Here is a 20876-nt window from a genome sequence, read left to right on the forward strand (position 1 = left end):
GTAACACCTGTCTGTTTCCCTGCTGTAATGAGGTCTGTACAGGGTTTGCGTCCCTAATGGCGCCCTATATAGTGCACTATGTGAAAATGGTTAATATAGCTGTTATATCATCCTGTTCCACAGGAGAGGAAGACCATTCCAGCAGTACCAGTGTACACACTTGTCAAGGAGCAGGAGAAGGAGGCGGAGATGGCTAGACAACAAGCACAAGATATGAAAATAAAAAAAGAAGCACAGGAACAAGTCAGTGATGCACCAAGGGATGAGGACAATTCTACCAAAGATGCGCCTCTCTCTATTATCCGATTGGACAGTGAGAGTCCCGGGCCCAACAACGGACTACCATTGGAGACCAGCGCTGGAGGACTGATCGCCGCCTCCTTCAAGGGGAGGGGGGAGCAGCCCTCTGACAGTCCAACCTGGCCCCCTCCTCTCCACGTCGCCCGGCTGTGGTCCTCTGTGGACTCTGAGGACATAGAAGAAGGGGCAGACGACAGCTTCACCAAGTTCACTAAGATGGTCAACAAGACCTTGGGACCATTGATGCTGGGTAGCCAGACCCCAGGGAACAGTCAGGAGGAGAACAGGTGTGACATCTTTCCAGATAGGAACAACGACACAGACAGCATCAGCGCCTACGAGGATGCCTGCGCTGACACGCCCGAGCTGGATGAGGAAGACGGGCCAAGGCTGCCCCATGATGAAGGATCCCCGGTGGATGATGATGAGGGAGAGCCGTCGAATGGCAACGATCCCAAGAACCCCATAAACCCCAATGATTCTTGCATTCTGTCGTAAGAGCTGCAGAACTGTTATGGTACGAAAGGTCAAATGTGCTCTCACTCTGTCTGCCCTCTTGATAATATAATATATGCCATTTAGCTTTTATCCAAAGCAACTTAGTCATGCGTGCATACCGTTTTTTACGTCTTGAAAAAGGGTTAAAAGAAATCTGTTCTTGGATCAGTGCGCTCATACAATCCATCGACACCAATTGTTTTTTTATATATATATATATTTTTTAAATGTACCTTTATTTATACAGGGTTTCTCATTGAGATAACATCTCTTTTCCAAGAGAGACCTGGTCCAATAGCAGCAGGGGGAACAACATTTCAGACAAAACAACTTACACTAACATAATATTAAACAAAACTATAAACACACATGTAGTACAACAAAAACATTTTACATTAAAAACACGAAGGTCTTGACTAAAAACAGCTGCCCTAAAGACAATTACATTCTTCTATGATATATACATCGATCAAGTGTTTATAAAAGGGTAATGTCAACATTGGTAGTTGTCTTAGTGCAATCCGGCACGGTGGAATTCCAGTAATGTCTACAGACGTCTCTTTAGTCAATCTTTCTCCCTTGGCATGACTTGCAAGGTTGCACTTACGTGTTTAGTTTTCCTGCCGTTCGGCACAAAGGGCAGATTACCTCCCTCTGTTTATTAGTGACTGATGACCACTTAAGACTGTTTGCGTACACTGAACTATCAGATATGTTTCAGGACACACCACAGACCTCTAGCATTCTAAACAGTCAAATTATGTGATTTATAGATCACATACTGATAGCGCTGAGCGATTAACAAAAATGTTTAAGGTTCAATTATTTGAATGCCATTTCATTCAGTTTTTTTTCTATCAGCTCAATGTGCAGTTTCTCTAGAGATAAATCCGATCAAGCCGAACTGTGCGATCTAGTAGGGAGTTGTAGTTTCCAACAGGCCAATATTCTACTTAGTTTTGCGCAGAAATGTGGTAATTAACTACAATGACCATAATCCATTGTGCGCATACTTGGCCAGTCTGTGTGGGGCAGACACAGATGGAGAGAAGAGACAGAAGAACGTGTGATTGAGAGTGATAGAGCAGTTGCTTCGTGAGGTATCTCTATCTGAAAATACTTGATCTAAGCGATTGATAGTTGGTATTCAGCAGTCATAAAAGTATGCCTTATTTACTTTGAAGAACTACTAAAATAGTGATTTTGTCAGACGCCATATACAGCAGCTCAATAGAGATGAGATGATGGAATGAAATAATAAAGTAATCAAATAAAACAAATGTAATATACACAACTGAAATATTTTTTTCAAGTAAAGTGATTAAATGATGGTTAATAAATGATAAGCAGTAATTGGCAGTCACTACCATCATGGGACTTTATTCATTGTTTTGTTCTGTGTTGCAGAATTCAATCCACATAGTGCATTTAATGTCTAAAGAAATGATCTAAACCAAAATCAAAAACCGTGATTATTTTTTTATAATCGAACCAAGGCGACCTCAAAAAGCACTAATTGCTCAGCTCTATATACTTTAGAGTTGTAAGACGATTATAGCTGTTTTTGTGCTCTTATAAGATCAGATGCTGGCAAGATTGTAATCACAATAGCAGGCAGCCAAGGAGCTAGCTACTATACTACAGGGAATGTTTTTAGGGAATTTATGGGTATAAAACCATCATTGTTTCACGTCAACATTTATTTTATCTAAGAAGTACTTGGTGCCTTTCCTGCCTCACCTTAAGGCATTTTATAAATATGAAAGATGAACTTGAAACATTGAATATGAATTTATTGATCTTAATCTAGCTTTAGTTATTATCAGATATCCATCATTTGAAGTTAGTATGATACTAGCATGATTGACAAAGGGAATAATCCATTTAATTGTAAAACTTTAATGATACCTGATACTATTTTCTATTTACACGTACAGTAACAGTACTGCATGCTACTCAGTGCTTTTAAGGTCATGCTTGCATGGTTGCAGTGAAACTACTGAATTGGGAGAAACTTTACATGTTATCGTTTTGTATCTGACATTGCTGGACAATATATCCTTTGTTTTTATTATTTTTCTACCCCTAACCATTAACACAAGACCTGATGATAATCTTTTGACTTGGAGTTGCTACCTATACATTTTCTTATGGCCTAAAATGAATCCCAAATGGCACCCTATTCTCTTTGTAGTGCCTTATTAAGGGAATATGGTGCCATTTGGGACGCATACTTTATCAACATTTCTGTCCATATTTGAAGCTAGCGAAGTCAAATGGAATTGATCTGTTTTCCAATCCTCACCTTTTGAAATTGGCTAAGTTTCCATGTCTACCTAGAAGTCTTTTTTACTGCGTGTGTAATATGAATGTGAACTTGGGTGCAAATCGTACACTGCCATCAACACTAGGTTTTGTGTATTGTTGGGGCTTTGTGTGTATCTCAAGTCAGAATGGAGCTCTTAGTGGAAGGGATGTGAAGTTAGGAATAAGGTTTACATATGTTACTTTCTAACTTTGATACTTGTGATTTACATGTTACTACTTCTATTCTGTTTCTGTTGCCTGAATTTCTGTTTCTGCTGGAGATACACTGAACAAAAATATAATCACAACATGCAACTATTTCAAAGATTTTACTGAGTTACAGTTCATATAAGGAAATCAGTCAATTGAAATGCATTCATTAAGCCCTAATTTATGGATTTCACATGACTGTGCAAGATGGCAGCTATGGGTGGGCATAGGCCAACCTACTTGGCAGCCAGGCCCACCCACTGGGGAGCCGGGCCCAGCCAATCAGAATGAGTTTTTCCCCATAAAAGGGCTTTATTACAGACAGAAATACTCCTTAGCTGATGTGGAGGTCCTGGACTAGCGTGGTTACACGTGGTATGCGGTTGTGAGGCCTGTTGGATGTACTGCCAAATTCTCTAAAACAACATTAGAGGCAGCTTATGGTAGAGAAATGGTAATTATATTCTCTGGCAACAGCTCTGGTGGACACTGATGCAGTCAGCATGCCAATTGCACCCTCCCTCAAAATGAGACATATATGGCATTGTGTTGTGTGATAAAACTGCACATTTTACAGTGGCCTTTCAATGTCCCCAGCACAAGGTGCACCTGTGTGTAATGATCATGCTGTTTAATCAGCGTATTGATATGCCACACCTGTCAAGTGGATGGATTATCTTGGCAAAGGAGAAAAGATCACTAACAGGGATATAAACAAATTTGTGCACAACATTTGAGAGAAATAAGCTTTTTGTGCGTATGGAACATTTCTGTGATTTTTTTTAAATTTCAGCTCATGAAACATGGAACCAACACTTTACATGCTGGGTTTATATTTTTGTTCAGTATGTACTTAAGGTTTCTAAACACGCAATACAGTACCTGTTATGTTGATGAACGGTTATGTGTCATATTTCTAATGCAACTTGTCACAATTTATCTTGAGAAACATTTAAGTATTTTCTGAAAAACTACTAATGTACAGTTGAAGTCAGAAGTTTACATACACCTTAGTCAAATACATTTAAACTCAATTTTTCACAATTCCTGACATTTAATCCACGTAAAAATTCCCTGTCTTAGGTCAGTTAGGGTCACCACTTTATTTTAAGAATGTGAAATGTCAGGATAATAGTTGAGAGAATGATTTATTTCAACTTTTATTTCTTTCATCACATTTCCAGTGGGTCAGAAGTTAACATATACTCAATTAGTATTTGGTAGCATTGCCTATAAATTGTTTAACTTGGGTCAAACGTTTTGGGTAGCCTTCCACAACCTTCCCACAATAAGTTGGGCGAATTTTGTCCCATTCCTCTTGACAGAGCTGGTGTAACTGAGTCAGGTTTGTAGGCCTCCTTGCTCACACACGCTTTTTCAGTTCTGCCCACAAAATTTCTATAGGATTGAGGTCAGGACTTTGTGCTGGCCACTCCAATACCTTGACTTTGTTGTCTTTACGCCATTTTGACACAACTTTGGAAGTATGCTTGGGGTCACTGTCCATTTGGAAGACCCATTTGCGACCAAGCTTTCACTTCCTGACTGTTGTCTCGAGATGTTGCTTCAATATATCCACATAATTTTCCTACCTCATGATGCCATCTATTTTGTGAAGTGCACCAGTCCCTCCTGCAGCAAAGCACCCTCACAACATGATGCTGCCACCCCCGCGCTTCACGGTTGGAATGGTGTTCTTCGGCTTGCAAGCCTCCCCCCTTTTCCCTCCAAACATAACGATGGTCATTATGGATTTTTGTTTCATCAGACCAGAGGACATTTCTCCAAAAAGTACGATCTTTGTCCCCATGTGCAGTTGCAAACCGTAGTCTATCTTTTTTATGGCAGTTTTGGAGGAGTGGCTTCTTCCTTGCTGAGCGGCCTTTCAGGTTATGTCGATATAGGACTCGTTTTACTGTGGATATAGATACTTTTGTACCTGTTTCCTCCAGCATCTTCACAAGGTCCTTTGTTGTTGTTCTGGGATTGATTTGCACTTTTCGCCCCAAAGTACATTCATCTCAAGGAGACAGAACGCGTCTCCTTCCTGAGCGGTGTGACGGCTGCGTGGTCCCATGGTGTTTATACTTGCGTACTATTGTTTGTACAGATGAACGTGGTACCTTCAGGCGTTTGGAAATTGCTCCCAAGGATGAACCAGACTTGTGGAGGTCTACAATTGTTTTTTCTGAGGTTTTGGCTGATTTCTTTTGATTTTCCCATGATGTCAAGCAAAGAGGCACTGAGTTTGATGGTAGGCCTTGAAATGTATCCACAGGTACACCTCCAATTTACTCAAATTGTAAATTAGCCTATCAGAAGCTTCTAAAGCCATGACATCATTTTCTGGAATTTTCAAGCTGTTTAAAGGCACAGTCAACTTAGTGTATGTAAACTTCTGACCCACTGGAATTGTGATACAGTGAATTATAAGTGAAATAATCTGTAAACAATTGTTGGAAAAATTACTGTCATGCACAAAGTAGATGTCCTAACCGACTTGCCAAAACTATAGTTTGTTAACAAGAAATTTGTGGAGTGGTTGAAAAACAAGTTTTAATCACTCCAACCTAAGTGTATGTAAACTTCCGACTTCAACTGTATCTTTAATACAAAATGATTTCTATACTTGGCACAAATTGTGTGATACATTAGCAGAAGCATTCTACAGTAAGTTTGTACAACTAGTTTTGTGGTTTGCACTCGCATACAGGATTTCCTGCTAACCACTAGGTAGCCTAGTGGTTAGAGCGTTGGACTAGTAACCGAATGGTTGCAAGATTGAATCCCGGAGCTGACAAGGTAAAAATCTGTCGCTCTGCCCCTGAACAAGGCAGTTAACCCATTGTTCCCTGGTAGGCCGTCATTGTAATTAAGAATTTGATCTTAACTGACTTGCCTAGTTAAATAAGGTTAAATAAAAATCATATGACATGCTCTAAAATGGCACAAATAAATGTTTCACAAAAAAACTGCTTTATTCCTTCCTGAGTGGTAATGCTTATGCTTTATCATCATGTTTTCACCAAATAGTTATCTAATAAGAAATTGTATGTATTTTTAGAATGAATTTCATTATTTTAAAGAAGAAATAGAGAAATGTGCAGGTGTATAAAATATTTCATCTTACAACATGTTATCACATCAATTATGTATTATCAAACTGCACATGTATAGACCAACAAACAATTAAAGATTAAAAAAGAAAGGCACTTATTTGTAAACATTTTAAAACAAGGCATTGAGACTGCGATATAGGATATGCATACATGGGCAATGCACATTGTTATAAAAAGCTTGATAATACAAGACTTGAAATGAGATCCAGTGGGCATATAGTGCCTGTTATGATGCTATATTGGAACACCATTAGACAAATATATACTTTGTGTTTATAAAACAATACACAGCCAGGGAATTCTATGAAACTATAACACAGTAATATTTGCAGTGAGCAATGCGTCTGTGGTAATTAAAACAGGACAGAAACAAGAGGCAAATCGGATAAAGGACATTGATTTTGTCAAACCACAAGAAATGATCTTCTCATTGTCTTAGTACCACTGTTTTTATCACCATCTCTATGCAATTGGCCAACAATTTTGTTCAACCATCACCGGTGAACAGTCTGTAACATTAGGATTACCTGTACTGTACATGGTTCTATACATCCTATTTCTAACTGCAACATAGAAAACATTCCTATAGTACAGGCCAACTGAGTACACCTTAGTATTGCACGTTTATTAGTAGAGGAGATGTGGTGAGAAAAAAATAACTTACATTTGATGTCACTTCCTCTTTTAGGGACTACATAGTACTGGTGAGAGGCTCAGAAACTGTAAAGCAGAGCTGATAATATAAATGTCCAACTATGATAGAGAGGCAAATGAACATGGATAAAAGCAATTTGCTATGCAGTCATAGGAGGGACTGCTGGGAGCTTTGACCATGTGTTCTCAGAGAAATGATCTGTGTGCTTTGTGCAAACAGACATTTGGCCTCCGCCTCTGTTTTAATCGCTTTGGCCTAGTGTGACTGTACCGCCTGAAAGACCAATGTGATGTCACTTCCTGTTTGTGTCCTCAGATTGGCAGCATTTGCCAAGAACTTCATAACCCCACACCACGTGTTCAATAGGCCTTAGTTTCTAGCCTACTGGGAGAACTGCTGAGTGTAAACACCGAGATGGGACAATGCCGTCTGTATCTCAACATCATTTAATTTATTTTCATAATATCAAATAAACCCACGAAAATGTGGAAAGGTTAGAGGAGTGTTATGATAATAGCTAAGACTAAAGAGCATAAAGATCATGTACAGACCATACAGTAAGTGTATTTTATCTGGCTGGGTCAGTGGCTGTCCAGTAGTGCCGAGTTGACAAAAACATGTTGGGAAGTGATAACTTTAATAGAAGTTCATCTTATTGTAGTGTGTGTTTTCCTCCCATTGATCTACATACACTGAGTATACAAAACATTAAGAACACCTGCTCTTTCCATGACATAGCTTGACCAGTTGGGTGGGTGCAACTCAATATTAGGAAGGAGCTCCTAATGTTTTGTACAGTGTATTTGTCCCTTATCATTCCTTTAATTAATTTGCATGCTACACTTCTCTCTTTTACGCTCCTTTCTTTTCTCTGGAAAATCTCTTTAAACTTCCCTCCTCCCTCAGATGTGAGCTTGCTTCTCTTCTCCCCCATCCCTCCTCAGTTTCCACAGCACTGGGCAGGGCTGGTCTGGGTAGGCTGTCTGAGGTCCACTGGAGGTCCTCCTCGAACCCCAGCACTGCCAGCTACTCCACCCAGTGGCTCACTCTTGGGCAGTTTCTTGGCTAGAAAAAAGAGAGACAACAAATCAAGGTACTGTATATCAACATAGAGGACCACATAGAACAATTATAGTATGTGTTGCTTATAGTTGAGATGGAAACGGTATAAACAAGGAGATCGCTGCTCATATTTGGGTGTACAGTGAGGTTTTATCACCCTCTTGTGGATACAGAGGGACATCCTTTAGATGTGTCAAGGTAAGGAGTAAACTATCCTAGCAAAAACAAATGCTCTGTTAGGAATTGTGTTATGATTAGTTTTGACTGATAACGAGTACATAACATTAAATATGGAAGCCCTCGAGAAAGAAAGTCAGTGTCATCTCCAACAGCCCATTTCAACACTATGAATTTGGATGATGGCGCGTCAGACGTGACTCACCTATGGCCAGGAAGAGGTTGTTGACATTCATGGCTGTCTTGGCAGAGGTCTCCATGAAGAGAAGACTGTTGTCAGCAGCATAACCCTGACCGTCCTGAAAAAACACCACAGACATACAGACCTGCTACACACACACATCACTGCACAAGCATTTGGCCATTATCTCGATATCTTGGGTGTGAGGTATACACACAGGAGCCTACCGTATACTCCACCGCTCTGTTAGCAGACCAATCGGCTTTGTTGCCCGCTAAGGCTATCACCATGTTTGTACTGGCCTGTTTCTGGAGCTCGCTCACCCAGGCTTTGGCTCGTACAAAGGTCTCCTATCCAGAGAAGGAAATAAAGATGAGATATGGCCAGAATGAACAGGGAAGATATACTAGCCCGAAATGCATGTCCTTTTCAAACATCTGGCTCAAACTTCTGCACAAGTGGTATAGTGTAAATGTAGGATATTTGCGAAATTTATGGCGAGAATAATTAACAGACGCAAAGCATTGTTGGTGAAAGACTTCACTACATATGAGTGGAAAAAGTGCGAGGAAAAGAGATGGGGAATTGAACAGGGAAAAGATAGGAGTCATGATGCAGGAAGGAGAAGGGCTGGACAGGAGGATTGTGAGAGTGGGGATGAGATAGAGAGATAAAGGGGGAGATGGACCATTTGATAAAGGAGAGGGATATGTTATCATCTAAGATGTACATACTGTGTTTGTAATGTCATAGACCACTATGGCTGCCTGAGCTCCTCTGTAGTACATAGGTGCCAGGCTGTGGTAGCGTTCTTGACCAGCCGTGTCCCAGATCTCAAACTTCACCATGGCACTGTCCACACTCACCATCTGAGTCAGAAAGGCCGCTGAGCGAAGAGAACATGGGAGATGCTTTAGCCTACAAAATAGTAGTGAGAGGAGTTGACGGATACGTAGATTGAGGAAAAAGAAAACTTTGTGGGTCAGATAGAAAGAACGATAGAGGAAAAGTGTGCAAAATGTGAACAACTCTCTGTGGAAAATGTTATCATATGGACAAACAGAAAGGAGGAGGTCAGATGACCAGATGTAAAAGTCTGAAAAAAATGACCTGAAGAAGAAGTCATATTGGTCTACAGAGGAGAGTATTCTGGTGTATGGTTGGTACTCTACCCCCAATGGTGCTCTCCCCGAAGTCCTGGTACTGGCCTTTGACAAACTGCAGCAGCAGGCTGGACTTCCCCACTGATGTCTCCCCCAGTAGAACCAATTTAAACTGGCTCACCTTACTGGACTGGGGCTGGCCACTGGGTCGGGATGGGCGCCCTGCCATCGGGGCTGTGTGTCCGTGAGGGGGTTGTTGGGGAAATTGAGGGTGGGGGGGGGGTGTTGAGAGTGGGGGGACAGAAGGAAAAGGAGGTTCAAGTGACAGCTGGAGAGAGGAGCAGTGTGCGGGGGGTGGGGGGGTACCGCTCTCAAGGACAATGGAACCCGTCTGCCAGATGTAAAATGGAAATCTATAAGACAAAAAAATACAAAAAAAACAACAGATGTATCCCAGAATCTGGACTTTTATCATAATGGCAACCTGTCACACAATCACCCGTGAAACACATATTAAATCAAAATATATCTACACTCTAGTTTGCATGCTGCTGTAATCAGTTTTAATCTAGGGAATAGCCACTAGTAGTTAGGAAGCATTAAAAGCCTGGGCTACTTACTAAAACCTGATTTATAAAACCATCTCTTATTTGTTCGCCTACAGCTGAACAATGAGTGAAAATAAAAGGATTCAATAGCATCAATAATTACGTGGCAAATGTAGCAGAAAATATCTTTCAAAACAGACTTTCTCTTCTCATCTTTCTGCAACACTGAGTTGACCATTAGGCTTATAGGTACCCCAGCCTGCCCTCGCCTCAAAGACTAATTTACATTGACTATAGGCCCCACGTCGACCGCGGAGTCCAGGTTGGCTACCCCGCAACAATGTAACATGTTACTTACTATTCCCTACTAGGAATAGGCCTACAGATGGTTGGTTGACATAAAGCCTATATGCTATACATATTTAATAACCATTTAATAAGTTATCAACCCCTCCCCCACTTCTACAGTCCACTCATTAGTGATAAACCCCATTCCTGTCCCTAGGTCATATACCGCAAATCAACACGACCCCGTCCGTAAGGAATCTGTCGACAGCGCCCCAGAGTGGTCACATCAGACCGTCGTTACACACAAAATAACTTCAGATTTTGTTTGTTTTAAATTGCATTGCGACTATACCTGGCAAATGTTGCTGTTTATCCTTTGTCTTTTTAGTTGAGATAAAGACTGCGTTGTCCCATCTCGTAATTCCGGTGTTTTGGGGCGGTAACAGATTGACAGCTTTTTACCCAATTGTCTACTGGTAAAAGTCTATCCTTCCTCCACAGAAACTTTCGGGGAAGAGATGTAAGCTATTGAGTGCAAAGTAGTCTCGTCCTCCAGAGTAGTGTTCTGAAATGAACCCCCCAGAACAAAACTCCTATGGTCGAGGTAGTGAAGGTTTTGGTGGGCAAAAATGATAAAATGCTCTACAATAGAATAGATCTGAGCAGAATAGAATAAAATATCTATCAACTCTTACTCACATCATAAACCTTTGTCATTTGAAACAGTTATCAAAATGACATTACTTAATAGTGAACGAAAATGCTAGAACAGACTAGGACTGTATCTGAGCATAATAAAATAGAAGAGCTACGCAAAATAGAGCTGAGCAAAGAATAGAATAGGCTAGATATGAGCAGAATAGAGCTGAGGATAGAAAATATATAATATAATTGCTTATTTTTGTCTTTTGACAGCAGTTGAAACTAAAAAATGCAAGTCCTTAATTTGTTTGTTATGATGTGGTAAGACAGTTGTAATAAACTGATAAAGGCATTAGGGGCAATATGCATTTAACAAATTACAAAGTGGACACACCACTGTTCTGGTAAACAGCTGCCTGCTGGGACTGGAGAAATGTAACCACTCTCAAATCATGGGCAGAGCTATGGATAAAAGGGCAGACCATCCATGATATCAAAATTCTAGTTTTAACCATGTTTTGAGTCTCCACAGGGCTGGTTTACACTTACATTGTTTTCAAACAAATTTATATTTTGGGTTCTGATGGGCTGCAACAGTAGAACTAAGCTTATGAGGCATCTATAAATTATATTCTTTAAGAATCAATGGGTACACTACTGGAACAGAACACCTACTCATTCAAGGGTTTTTCTTTATTTTTACTATTTTCTACATTGTAGAATAATAGTGAAGGCATCAAAACTATGAAATAACACATGGAATCATGTAGTAACCAAAAAAGTGTTAAACAAATCTAAATATATTTCACCCTTTGCCTTGATGACAGCTTTGCACACTCTTGGCATTCTCTCAACCAGCTTCACCTGGAATGCTTTTCCAACAGTCTTGAAGAAATTCCCACATATGCTGAGCAATTGTTAGCTGCTCTTCCTTCACTCTGCGGTCCGACTCATCCCAAACCATGTCAATTTGGTTGAGGTCGGGGGACTGTGGAGGCCAGGTCATTTGATGCAGCACTCCATCACTCTCCTTCTTGGTAAAATAGCCCTTACACAGCCTGGACGTGTGTTGGGTCATTGTCCTGTTGAAAAACAAATGATAGTCCCACTAAGCCCAAACCAGATTGGATGGCATATCGCTGCAGAATGCTGTGGTAGCCATGCTGGTTATGTGTGCCTTGAATTCAAAATAAATCACAGACAGTGTCAGCAGCAAAGCACCCCCACACGATAACATCTCCTCCTCCATGCTTCACGATGGGAAATACAGATGCGGAGATCATCCGTTCACCCACACCGCGTCTCACAAAGACACCAAAAACCCCAAATCTCATATTTGGACTCTATACCAAAGGACACATTTCCACCGATCTAATGTCCATTGCTCGTGTTTCTTGGCCCAAGCAAGTCTCTTCTTCTTATTGGTGTCCTTTAGTAGTGGTTTCTTTGCAGCAATTCGACCATGAAGGCCTGATTCAGACAGTCTCCTCTGAACAGTTGATGTTGAGATGTATCTGTTACTTGAACTCTGTGAAGCATTTATTTGGGCTGCAATTTCTGAGGCTGGTAACTCTAATGAACTTATCCTCTACAGCAGAGGTAACTCTGGGTCTTCCATTCCTGTGGCAGTCCTCATGAGAGCCAGTTTCATCATCGCGCTTGATGGTTTTTGCGACTGCACTTGAAGAAACTTTAGAAATTCTTGACATTTTCCATATCGACTGACCTTCATGTCTTAAATTAATGATACCAAATACAGCTATCTTCTGTAAACAAAACCATTCTTTGGTTTTGTTTAACTGGCCACTGTCATTTAACTTTGGTATTTAACTTCAGATGCCTACCTAGCATATTTGTAAATTAACATGTACAATGATGTCAGGACAGTGGAATGCACTGTAGTAGCACAATGTCCTAATTTCCTGAAGTCAGGTATTTTTAGGCCTCAGACAGGGGTAAGTGTTGACCCTGTCGCTCTGAGAGGAAGCCAGAATACAGTGTATCTGTTTCCTGTTTACGGAACCTTGGGACATCTGTCCTACTTATGGAAATCACCATTATAAACATCAACCACTACTCACATTGGATACTGTGAAAGACTGCTACTGTGTCCATCACAGCCTTACTGTGTTGCAAACCTGGGTACTGATAATATTTGAAAGAATAAAAAATATTTTAGCTGTGCTTCATTTGATCTTGCCTGTTGCAATGGAACAATAAAAAAGTCTTAAAGGTAAAAACCCTGCTCACCTGGCACTCCAGGCAGGCTCAAAGCTTTTCAAAGATTTCAAATAGCATTTGAACTGAGGTCTGCTGTGATGTTGGTGTGCCGGAGCCTGTTCCCTTTTACGTCACATGAGGGCGCCTTAACAAAAACGGCTCAGGACTGTATCATTTCGACTCAGGACATATTGCATGCATACCACCCTGCATCCCACTGCTGGCTTGCTTCTGAAGCTAAGCAGGGTTGGTCCTGGTCAGTCCCTGGATGGGAGACCAGATGCTGCTGGAAGTGGTGTTGGAGGGCCAGTAGGAGGCACTCTTTCCTCTGGTATAAAAAATATCCCAATGCCCCCGGGCAGTGATTGGGGACACTGCCCTGTGTAGGGTGCTGTCTTTCGGATGGGACGTTAAATGGGTGTCCTGACTCACTGAGGTCATTAAAGAACCTATGGCACTTATTGTCTGGACCAGTATGGAGAAAAAATGGATGAAATGTATGCATTCACTACTGTAGGTTGCTCTAGATGAGAGCATCTGCTAAATGATGTAAATGTATTGTAAGAGTAGGTGTGTTAATCCTAGGGTCCTGGCTAAATTCCCAAGCAGTCCCTCATACCATCATGGTCACCTAATCATCCCCAGCTTATGATTGGCTTTTTCATCCCCCTCCTCTCCCCTGTAACTATTCCCCAGGTCGTTGCTGTAAATGAGAACGTGTTCTCAGTCAACTTACCTGGTAAAATAAATAAATAAAATACAGAACTTGTTGTTAACAGTTGTTGTGAAAGTAAGCTGTATCTGGGAAGTTGATGTACTTCCCTTGTTTTTATTCCCTTGAGGTTTATTAGACACATATGCTGGGTAGTGTTTATTAGTGGTTATTCTGGAGATGAAAGGCTGCAGGATGGGAATAAGTGTGTCCTGTTATTATATGGGGAAAATGCCATTAGGGACTAACTAGCCCAGTGGAGGCTGCTGAGGGGAGAACGGCTTATAATAATGGCTGGAATGGAGTCAATGGAGTGATATCAACCACATGGAAACCACGTGTTTGATGTGTTTGGTACCATTCCATTGTCTCCATTCCAGACATTATTATGAGCCGTCCTCCCCTCAGCAGCCTCCACTGGACTAGCCATAATAAAAACCTTATCCTACCTCTTATATCTCCTCCATTTCTAACTCTCTCAAAGCAGTCAAGGGATGTAGCAAACTCCCTTGAGGCTTGAGTAGGTTCATAATGTACATGATATACAATTGTGCATCTACATCAAATCAAATTTTATTTGTCACATGCGCCGAAAACAACAGGTGTAGACCTTACAGTGAAATGCTTACTTACGAGCCCCTAACCAACAATGAGGTTTAAAAAAATACGGATAAGAATAAGAAATAAAAGTAACAAGTAATTTAGAGCAGCAGTAAAATAACAATAGCGAGACTATATATAGGGGGGGGGGGGGGGGGGGGGGGGTTACCAGTACAGAGTCAATGTGCAGGGACACCAGTTAGTTGAGGTAGTATGTACATGTAGGTATAGTTATTAAAGTGACTATGCATAGATGATAACAACAGAGAGTAGCAGCGGTGTAAAAGAAGGGGGGGCAATGCAAATAGTCTGGGTAGCCATTTGATTAGATGTTCAGGAGTCTTATGGCTTGGGGGTAGAAGCTGTTTCGAAGCCTCTTGGACCTAGACTTGGCGCTTCGATACCACTTGCCGTGCGGTAGCAGAGAGAACAGTCTATGACTAGGGTGGCTGGAGTCTTTGACTATTTTTAGGGCCTTCCTCTGACACCGCCTGATATAGAGGTCCTGGATGGCAGGAAGCTTGGCCCCAGGGATGTACTGGGCCGTTCACACTACACTCTGTAGTGCCTTGCAGTCAGAGGCCAAGCACTTGCCATACCAGGCAGTGATGCGACCAGTCAGGATGCTCTCGATGGTGCAGCTTTAGAACCTTTTGAGGATCTGAGGACCCATGCCAAATCTTTTCAGTCTCCTGAGAGGGAATAGGTTTTGTTGTGCCCTCTTCACGACTGTCTTGGTGTGCTTGGACCATGTTAGTTTGTTGGTGATGTGGACACCAAGGAACTTGAAGCTCTCAACCTGCAGCCCTGTTGATGAGAATGGGGGTGTGCTCGGTCCTCATTTTCCTGTAGTCCACAATCATCTCCTTTGTCTTGATGACGTTGAGGGAGAGGTTGTTGTCCTGGCACCACACGGCCAGGTCTCTGACCTCCTCCCTATAGGCTGTCTCGTCGTTGTCGGTGATCAGGCCTACCACTGTTGTGTCATCGGCAAATGTAATGATGGTGTTGGAGTCGTGCAGTCATGAGTGAACAGGGAGTACAGGAGAGAACTGAGCACGCACCTCTGAGGGCCCCTGTGTTGAGGATCAGCGTAGCAGATGTGTTGTTACCTATCCTTACACAGCCCGTCAGGAAGTCCAGGATCCAGTTGCAGAGGGAGGTGTTTAGTCCCAGGGTCCTTAGCTTATTGATGAGCTTTGAGGGCACTATGGTGTTGAATGCTGAGCTGTAGTCAATGAACAGTATTCTCACATAGGTGTTCCTTTTGTCCAGGTGGGAAAGGGCTGTGTGGAGTGCAATAGAGATTGCATCATCTGTGGATCTGTTGGGGCGGTATGCAAATTGGAGTGGGTCTAGGGTTTCTGGGATAATGGTGTTGATGTGAGCCATGACCAGTCTTTCAAAGCAGTTCATGGCTACAGACGTGAGTGCTACGGGTCGGTAGTCATTTAGGTAGGTTACCTTAGTGTTCTTAGGCACAGGCACTATGGTGGTCTGCTTAAAACATGTTGGTATTGCAGACTCAGACAGGGAGAGGTTGAAAATGTCAGTGAAGACACTTGCCAGTTGGTCAGCGCATGCTCGCAGTACACGTCCTGGTAATCCGTCTGGCCCTGCGGCTTTGTGAATGTTGACCTGTTTTAAGGTCTTACTCACATCGGCTGCGGAGAGCGTGATCACACAGTCTCCCGGAACAGCTGGTGCTCCCATGCATGTTTCAGTTTTATTTGCCTCGAAGCGAGCATAGAAGTAGTTTAGCTCGTCTGGTAGGCTTGTGTCACTGGGCAGCTCGCGGCTGTGCTTCCCTTTGTAGTCTGTAATGGTTTGCAGGCCCTGCCACATCCAATGAGCGTCAGAGCCAGTGTAGTACGATTTGATCTTTGTCCTGTATTGATGCTGTTCCAGTTTGATGGTTCGTCAGAGGGCATAGCGGCATTTCTTATAAGCTTCCGGGTTCGAGTCCTGCTCCTTGAAAGCTCTAGGTCTAGCTCAGTGCGGATGCTGCCTGTAATCTATGGCTTCTGGTTGGGGTTTGTACGTACGGTCACTGTGGGGACGACGTCATCGATGCACTTATTGATGAAGCCAATGACTGATGTGGTGTACTCCTCAATGCCATCAGAGGAATCCCGGAACATATTCCAGTCTGTGCTAGCAAAACAGTCCTGTAGTTTAGCATCTGCTTCATCTGACCACTTTTTTATTGATCTAGTCACTGGTGCTTCCTGCTTTAATTTTTGCTTGTAAGCAGGAATCAGGAGGATAGAATTATGGTCATATTTGCCAAATAGAGGGCGAGGGAGAGCTTTGTATGCGTCTCTGTGTGTGGAGTAGATGTGGTCCAGAATTTTTTTCTCTGTTTGCATATTTAAATTTGTAAAATGGATTTAAGTTTCCCTGCATTAAAGTCCCTGGCTACTAGGAGCGTCGCCTCTGGGTGAGCATTTTCTTGTTTGCTTATGGCGGAATACAGCTCATTCAATGCTGTCTTAGTGCCAGGCTCTGACTGTGGTGGTATGTAAAGAGCTACGAAAAATACAGATGAATACTATCTAGGTAGGTAGTGTGGTCTACAGCTTGTCATGAGATACTCTACCTCAGGCGAGCAATAGCTTGAGACTTCCTTAGATATCGTGCACCAGCTGTTATTTACAAAAAGACATAGTCCGCCACCCCTTGTCTTACCAGACGCTGGTGTTCTATCCTGCCGGTACAGCGTATAACCAGCCAGCTGTATGTTGATAGTGTCATCGTTCAGCCACAACTCTGTGATGCATAAGATATTACCGTTTTTAATGTCCCGTTGGTAGTTTAATCTTCTGCGTAGGTCATCGATTTTATTCTCCAAAGATTGCACGTTTGGTAGCAGAATGAAAGGAAGTGGGGGTTTATTCGATTGCCTATGAATTCTCAGAAGGCAGCCCGCCCTTCGGCCCCTTTATGAAGGCAGCCTTCACGCAAATCATGGGGATCTGGGCCTGTTCCCGAGAAAGCAGTATATCCTTCGCGTCAGGCTCATCAGACTCGTAAAAGGAAAAAAAGGATTCTGCCAGTCCGTGGTGAGTAACTGCAGTCCTGATGTCCAGAAGTTATTTCCGGTTATAAGAGATGGAAGCAGCAACATTATGTACAAAACAGTACAAAAATAAGCTACAAACAACGCAAATACATTTTTTTTTAAACACAATCGGTTGGGGACACGTAAAACGTCTGCCTTCCTCTCCAGCGCCATTTTAGTTCTATATGTGCACAGGGTCAAATGATCAAACCACAGACTTCTATTTGTCAAAAGTACACTACCGTTCAAAGCTTTGGGGTCACTCAGAAATGTCCTTGTTTTTGAAAGAAAAGCAAATTTTCTGTCTATTAAAATAACATAAAATTGAAATACACAAATACAGTGTAGACATTGTTAATGTTGTAAATGAGTATTGAAGTTGGAAACGGCAGATTTTTTTATAGAATATCTACATAGGCGTACATAGGCCTATTATCAGCAACCATCACTCCTGAGTTCCAATGGCATGTTGCGTTAGCTAATCCAAGTTTATCATTTTAAAAGACTAATTGATCATTAGAAAACCCTTTTGCGTTTATATTAGCACAGCTGAAAACTGTTGTCCTGATTAAAGAAGCAATAAAACTGGCCTGTTATTTTAATGGACATTTTTTTTTGATTTTCTTTCAAAAATGAGAACATTTCGAAGTGACCCAAAACTTTTGAACGGTAGTGTATGTCTGGAGGTTAGACACGGGAAATTACCTGGTAAAACAGATAATTACACGGTGGGAAATAAATCACAATGACTGGAGCACAGGACTTTCTTAGCATTTACCCCACTTGGATATCATCTCAAAGGGGAAAAAATAGTATAGGCTAGTATGCTTTATAGTAGGCTGTAATAGAGTGTATATATGGTATAGGATAGTAGTCATGAATTTAGTATAACAACATAATATGCCACGGGAGGTACTGTAATTATTATTATTATTTTTTAATGGACTAAGATGGTTAGTTTTGGTTAGTTTTCCAAATAAGATAAGGACCACACGGACATTGGCTGCCCCAATGAGAGCGTGGGGACTCCGAGGCGAGAGCAATATAAAGCCATGACATCACATTTCCTGACGACCGCTTCCAAATGCGGAAAGATCTCGGAGAGTGACTTTTTTCAAGCTTGCTCCGTCCGAGGAAAATAATGAATGCAGCTTGTTTTTTAAGCAATACGCATTCTCTCTTGACTTAAGTATGCATTTTAAGACGTGCCCTATTTAACGTTGGTGCTGCATTACTGTCCGTGTCTCTCCCTATGCACCATTTTTCTAGGTAAGTGAATGTTATTTTCACCACCGTGTACCGATGTGCTGTTTAGAAAAATACTTGCGAGTAGGGTCGTGGGACAAACCTTAGACTGGGTATTTTAATGTAATGAAGAACGTCGCAAACAATGGTGTGCAAACAGGTTTGTAGTAGGCTACCGATACTCCCATGTACTTGGCGGTGACTGTCGTACGTGGTGGCTATATGTAAACACAATGAACCGTTAACTGTTAATATGTGACGTTCATGTCGCTGCATTAATTTAAACGTGAGCATGAAACCGGTTAGTCAGCGAACACGAATTATCGCGCCCAGACCGTCATCACGATATTATCCCACATTAAAATCTTCTATGCATTGGACATCACCTAAGATTTGTTTCAGTAACAAAAGGCCTATTAAATACCTAAACATGTAGCATTTGCTATAGCCTAAGTGCATGTAAGTGCCATGTCAGTTTTGATAGGATACTGGTTGTCATTAGTAATAAGTCGTTTGCTGTTTTTTGTTTTATTTTTGTTTTCTCATTTTGGAACATGATACAAACTTGATCATTTTCTGAGGCTACATAACATGAAGGACTACATGGGTGGCAGGTAGCCTAGTGGTTAGAGCGTTGGTCCAGTAACCGAAAGGTTGCTAGAAATCGAATCCGGAGCTGACAAGGTAAAAATCTGTCGTTCTTCCCCTGAACAAGGCAGTTAACCCACTGTTCCTAGGCTGTCATCGTAAATGAGAATTTGTTCTTAACTGACTTGCCTAGTTAAATAAGGTATAATAAATATAGGGCACAACATCTGCTCAAACTACCAGCCTTGATTCTCTCTATAGTTAGTACTCTAAGGCATGCCACATGTTATAAGTGTATCTGCCTTTACTTACACAGCTACATTCTTACACTGAACAAAAATATCAATGCAACATGTAAAGTGTTGGTCCCATGTTTCATAAGCTGAAATAAAATATCCTACAAATGTTCCATATGTTCAAAGCTTATTTCTCTCAAATTTTGTGCACAAATTTGTTTACATCCCTGTTAGTGAGCATTTCTCCTTTGCCAAGATAATCCATCCACCTGACAGGTGTCGCATATCAAGAAGCCGATTAAAAGTCATGATCATTACACAGGTGCACCTTGTGCTGGGGACAAAAGTACACTAAAATGTTTGGTTTTGTCACATAATGCCACAGATGACAAGTTAAGGAGCATGCAATTGACATCCTGACTGCAGGAATGTCCACCAGAGCTGTTGACAGAGAATTTGGTATTCATTTCTCTACCATAAGCCGCCTCCCAACGTCATTTTAGAGAATTTGGCAGTACGTCCAACCGGCCTCACAACCGCAGATCAGGTGTAACCACGCCTGCTCAGGACCTCCACATCTGGCTTCTTCACCTGCGGGATCGTCTGAGACCAGCCACCCGGACAGCTGATGAAACTGAGTTTGGACAACCTGAAGAATTTCTGCACAAACTGTCAAACCGTCACAGGGAAGCTCATCTGCGTGCTTATCGTCCTCACCAGGGTCTTGACCTGACTGCAGTTTGGCGTCATAACCGACTTCAGTGGGCAAATGCTCACCTTCTATGGTAGAGGTCGACCGACTTATGATTTTTCAACGCCGATAACGATTATTGGAGGACCAAAAAAAGCAGAAAGCGATTAATCGGCAGATTTTTGTAATATTTTATATTTGTAATAATGACAATTACAACAATACTGAATGAACACTTATTTTAACTTAATATAATACATCAATAAAATAAATTTAGCCTCAAAAAAATTATGAAACATGTTCAATTTGGTTTAAATAATGCAAAAACAAAGTGTTGGCGAAGAAAGTAAAAGTGCAGTATGTGCCATGTAAAAAAAGCGATCGTTTAAGTTCCTTGCTCAGAACATGAGAACATATGAAAGCTGGTGGTTCC

The 20876-nt window shown here is 41.6% G+C and overlaps 3 protein-coding genes across 9 annotated transcripts in view; 2 read left to right on the forward strand and 1 right to left on the reverse strand.

The window, feature by feature from the left end:
- LOC106583274 (uncharacterized) overlaps positions 1 to 4047 on the forward strand; it is a 31738-nt gene extending 27691 nt beyond the window's left edge. For all 4 annotated transcript variants that reach the window (XM_014167238.3, XM_014167237.3, XM_014167239.3 and 1 more), the window contains exon 6: positions 124 to 4047. In XM_014167238.3, coding sequence (XP_014022713.2) covers positions 124 to 798 — 675 coding nt within the window. In that variant the 3' untranslated portion in view covers positions 799 to 4047. The remainder of the gene's footprint in view (positions 1 to 123) is intronic.
- A 2225-nt stretch (positions 4048 to 6272) lies between these two features.
- LOC106583273 (ras-related protein Rab-5B) lies at positions 6273 to 10965 on the reverse strand. The gene is made up of 6 exons (XM_014167236.3): positions 10801 to 10965; positions 9682 to 10025; positions 9244 to 9395; positions 8737 to 8859; positions 8534 to 8627; positions 6273 to 8154 (listed from the first exon to the last, which is right to left on the reverse strand). Exons 2-6 carry the CDS (start codon positions 9839 to 9841, stop codon positions 8030 to 8032), a joined length of 654 nt encoding a protein of 217 aa, XP_014022711.1. The 5' UTR covers positions 9842 to 10025; positions 10801 to 10965; the 3' UTR covers positions 6273 to 8029.
- Positions 10966 to 18727: 7762 nt separating this feature from the next.
- The window catches only part of LOC106583269 (nck-associated protein 5-like), a 131386-nt gene continuing 129237 nt past the window's right edge, over positions 18728 to 20876 (forward strand). For 3 of the 4 annotated variants that reach the window (XM_014167227.3, XM_082967571.1, XM_014167228.3), the window contains exon 1: positions 18728 to 18952. The gene's annotated coding sequence lies outside the window, so the exon portion shown is untranslated. The remainder of the gene's footprint in view (positions 18953 to 20876) is intronic. The other variant, XR_014382184.1, reaches the window with a different exon arrangement.

Source organism: Salmo salar, chromosome 22 (assembly GCF_965601325.2).
Source record: "Salmo salar chromosome 22, fSalSal1, whole genome shotgun sequence".
Classification (NCBI taxonomy): Eukaryota; Metazoa; Chordata; class Actinopteri; order Salmoniformes; family Salmonidae; genus Salmo; species Salmo salar.

Coding starts and splice junctions, on each gene's coding strand:
- LOC106583273 (XM_014167236.3), bottom strand. CDS start 9,841: ATGGCAGGGCGCCCATCCCGACCCAGTGGCCAGCCCCAGTCCAGTAAG. Junction 9,396..9,681: donor CGGGGAGAGCACCATTGGGG/GTAGAGTACCAA, acceptor CTCTTCGCTCAG/CGGCCTTTCTGACTCAGATG. Junction 8,628..8,736: donor ACAGAGCGGTGGAGTATACG/GTAGGCTCCTGT, acceptor GTGTTTTTTCAG/GACGGTCAGGGTTATGCTGC.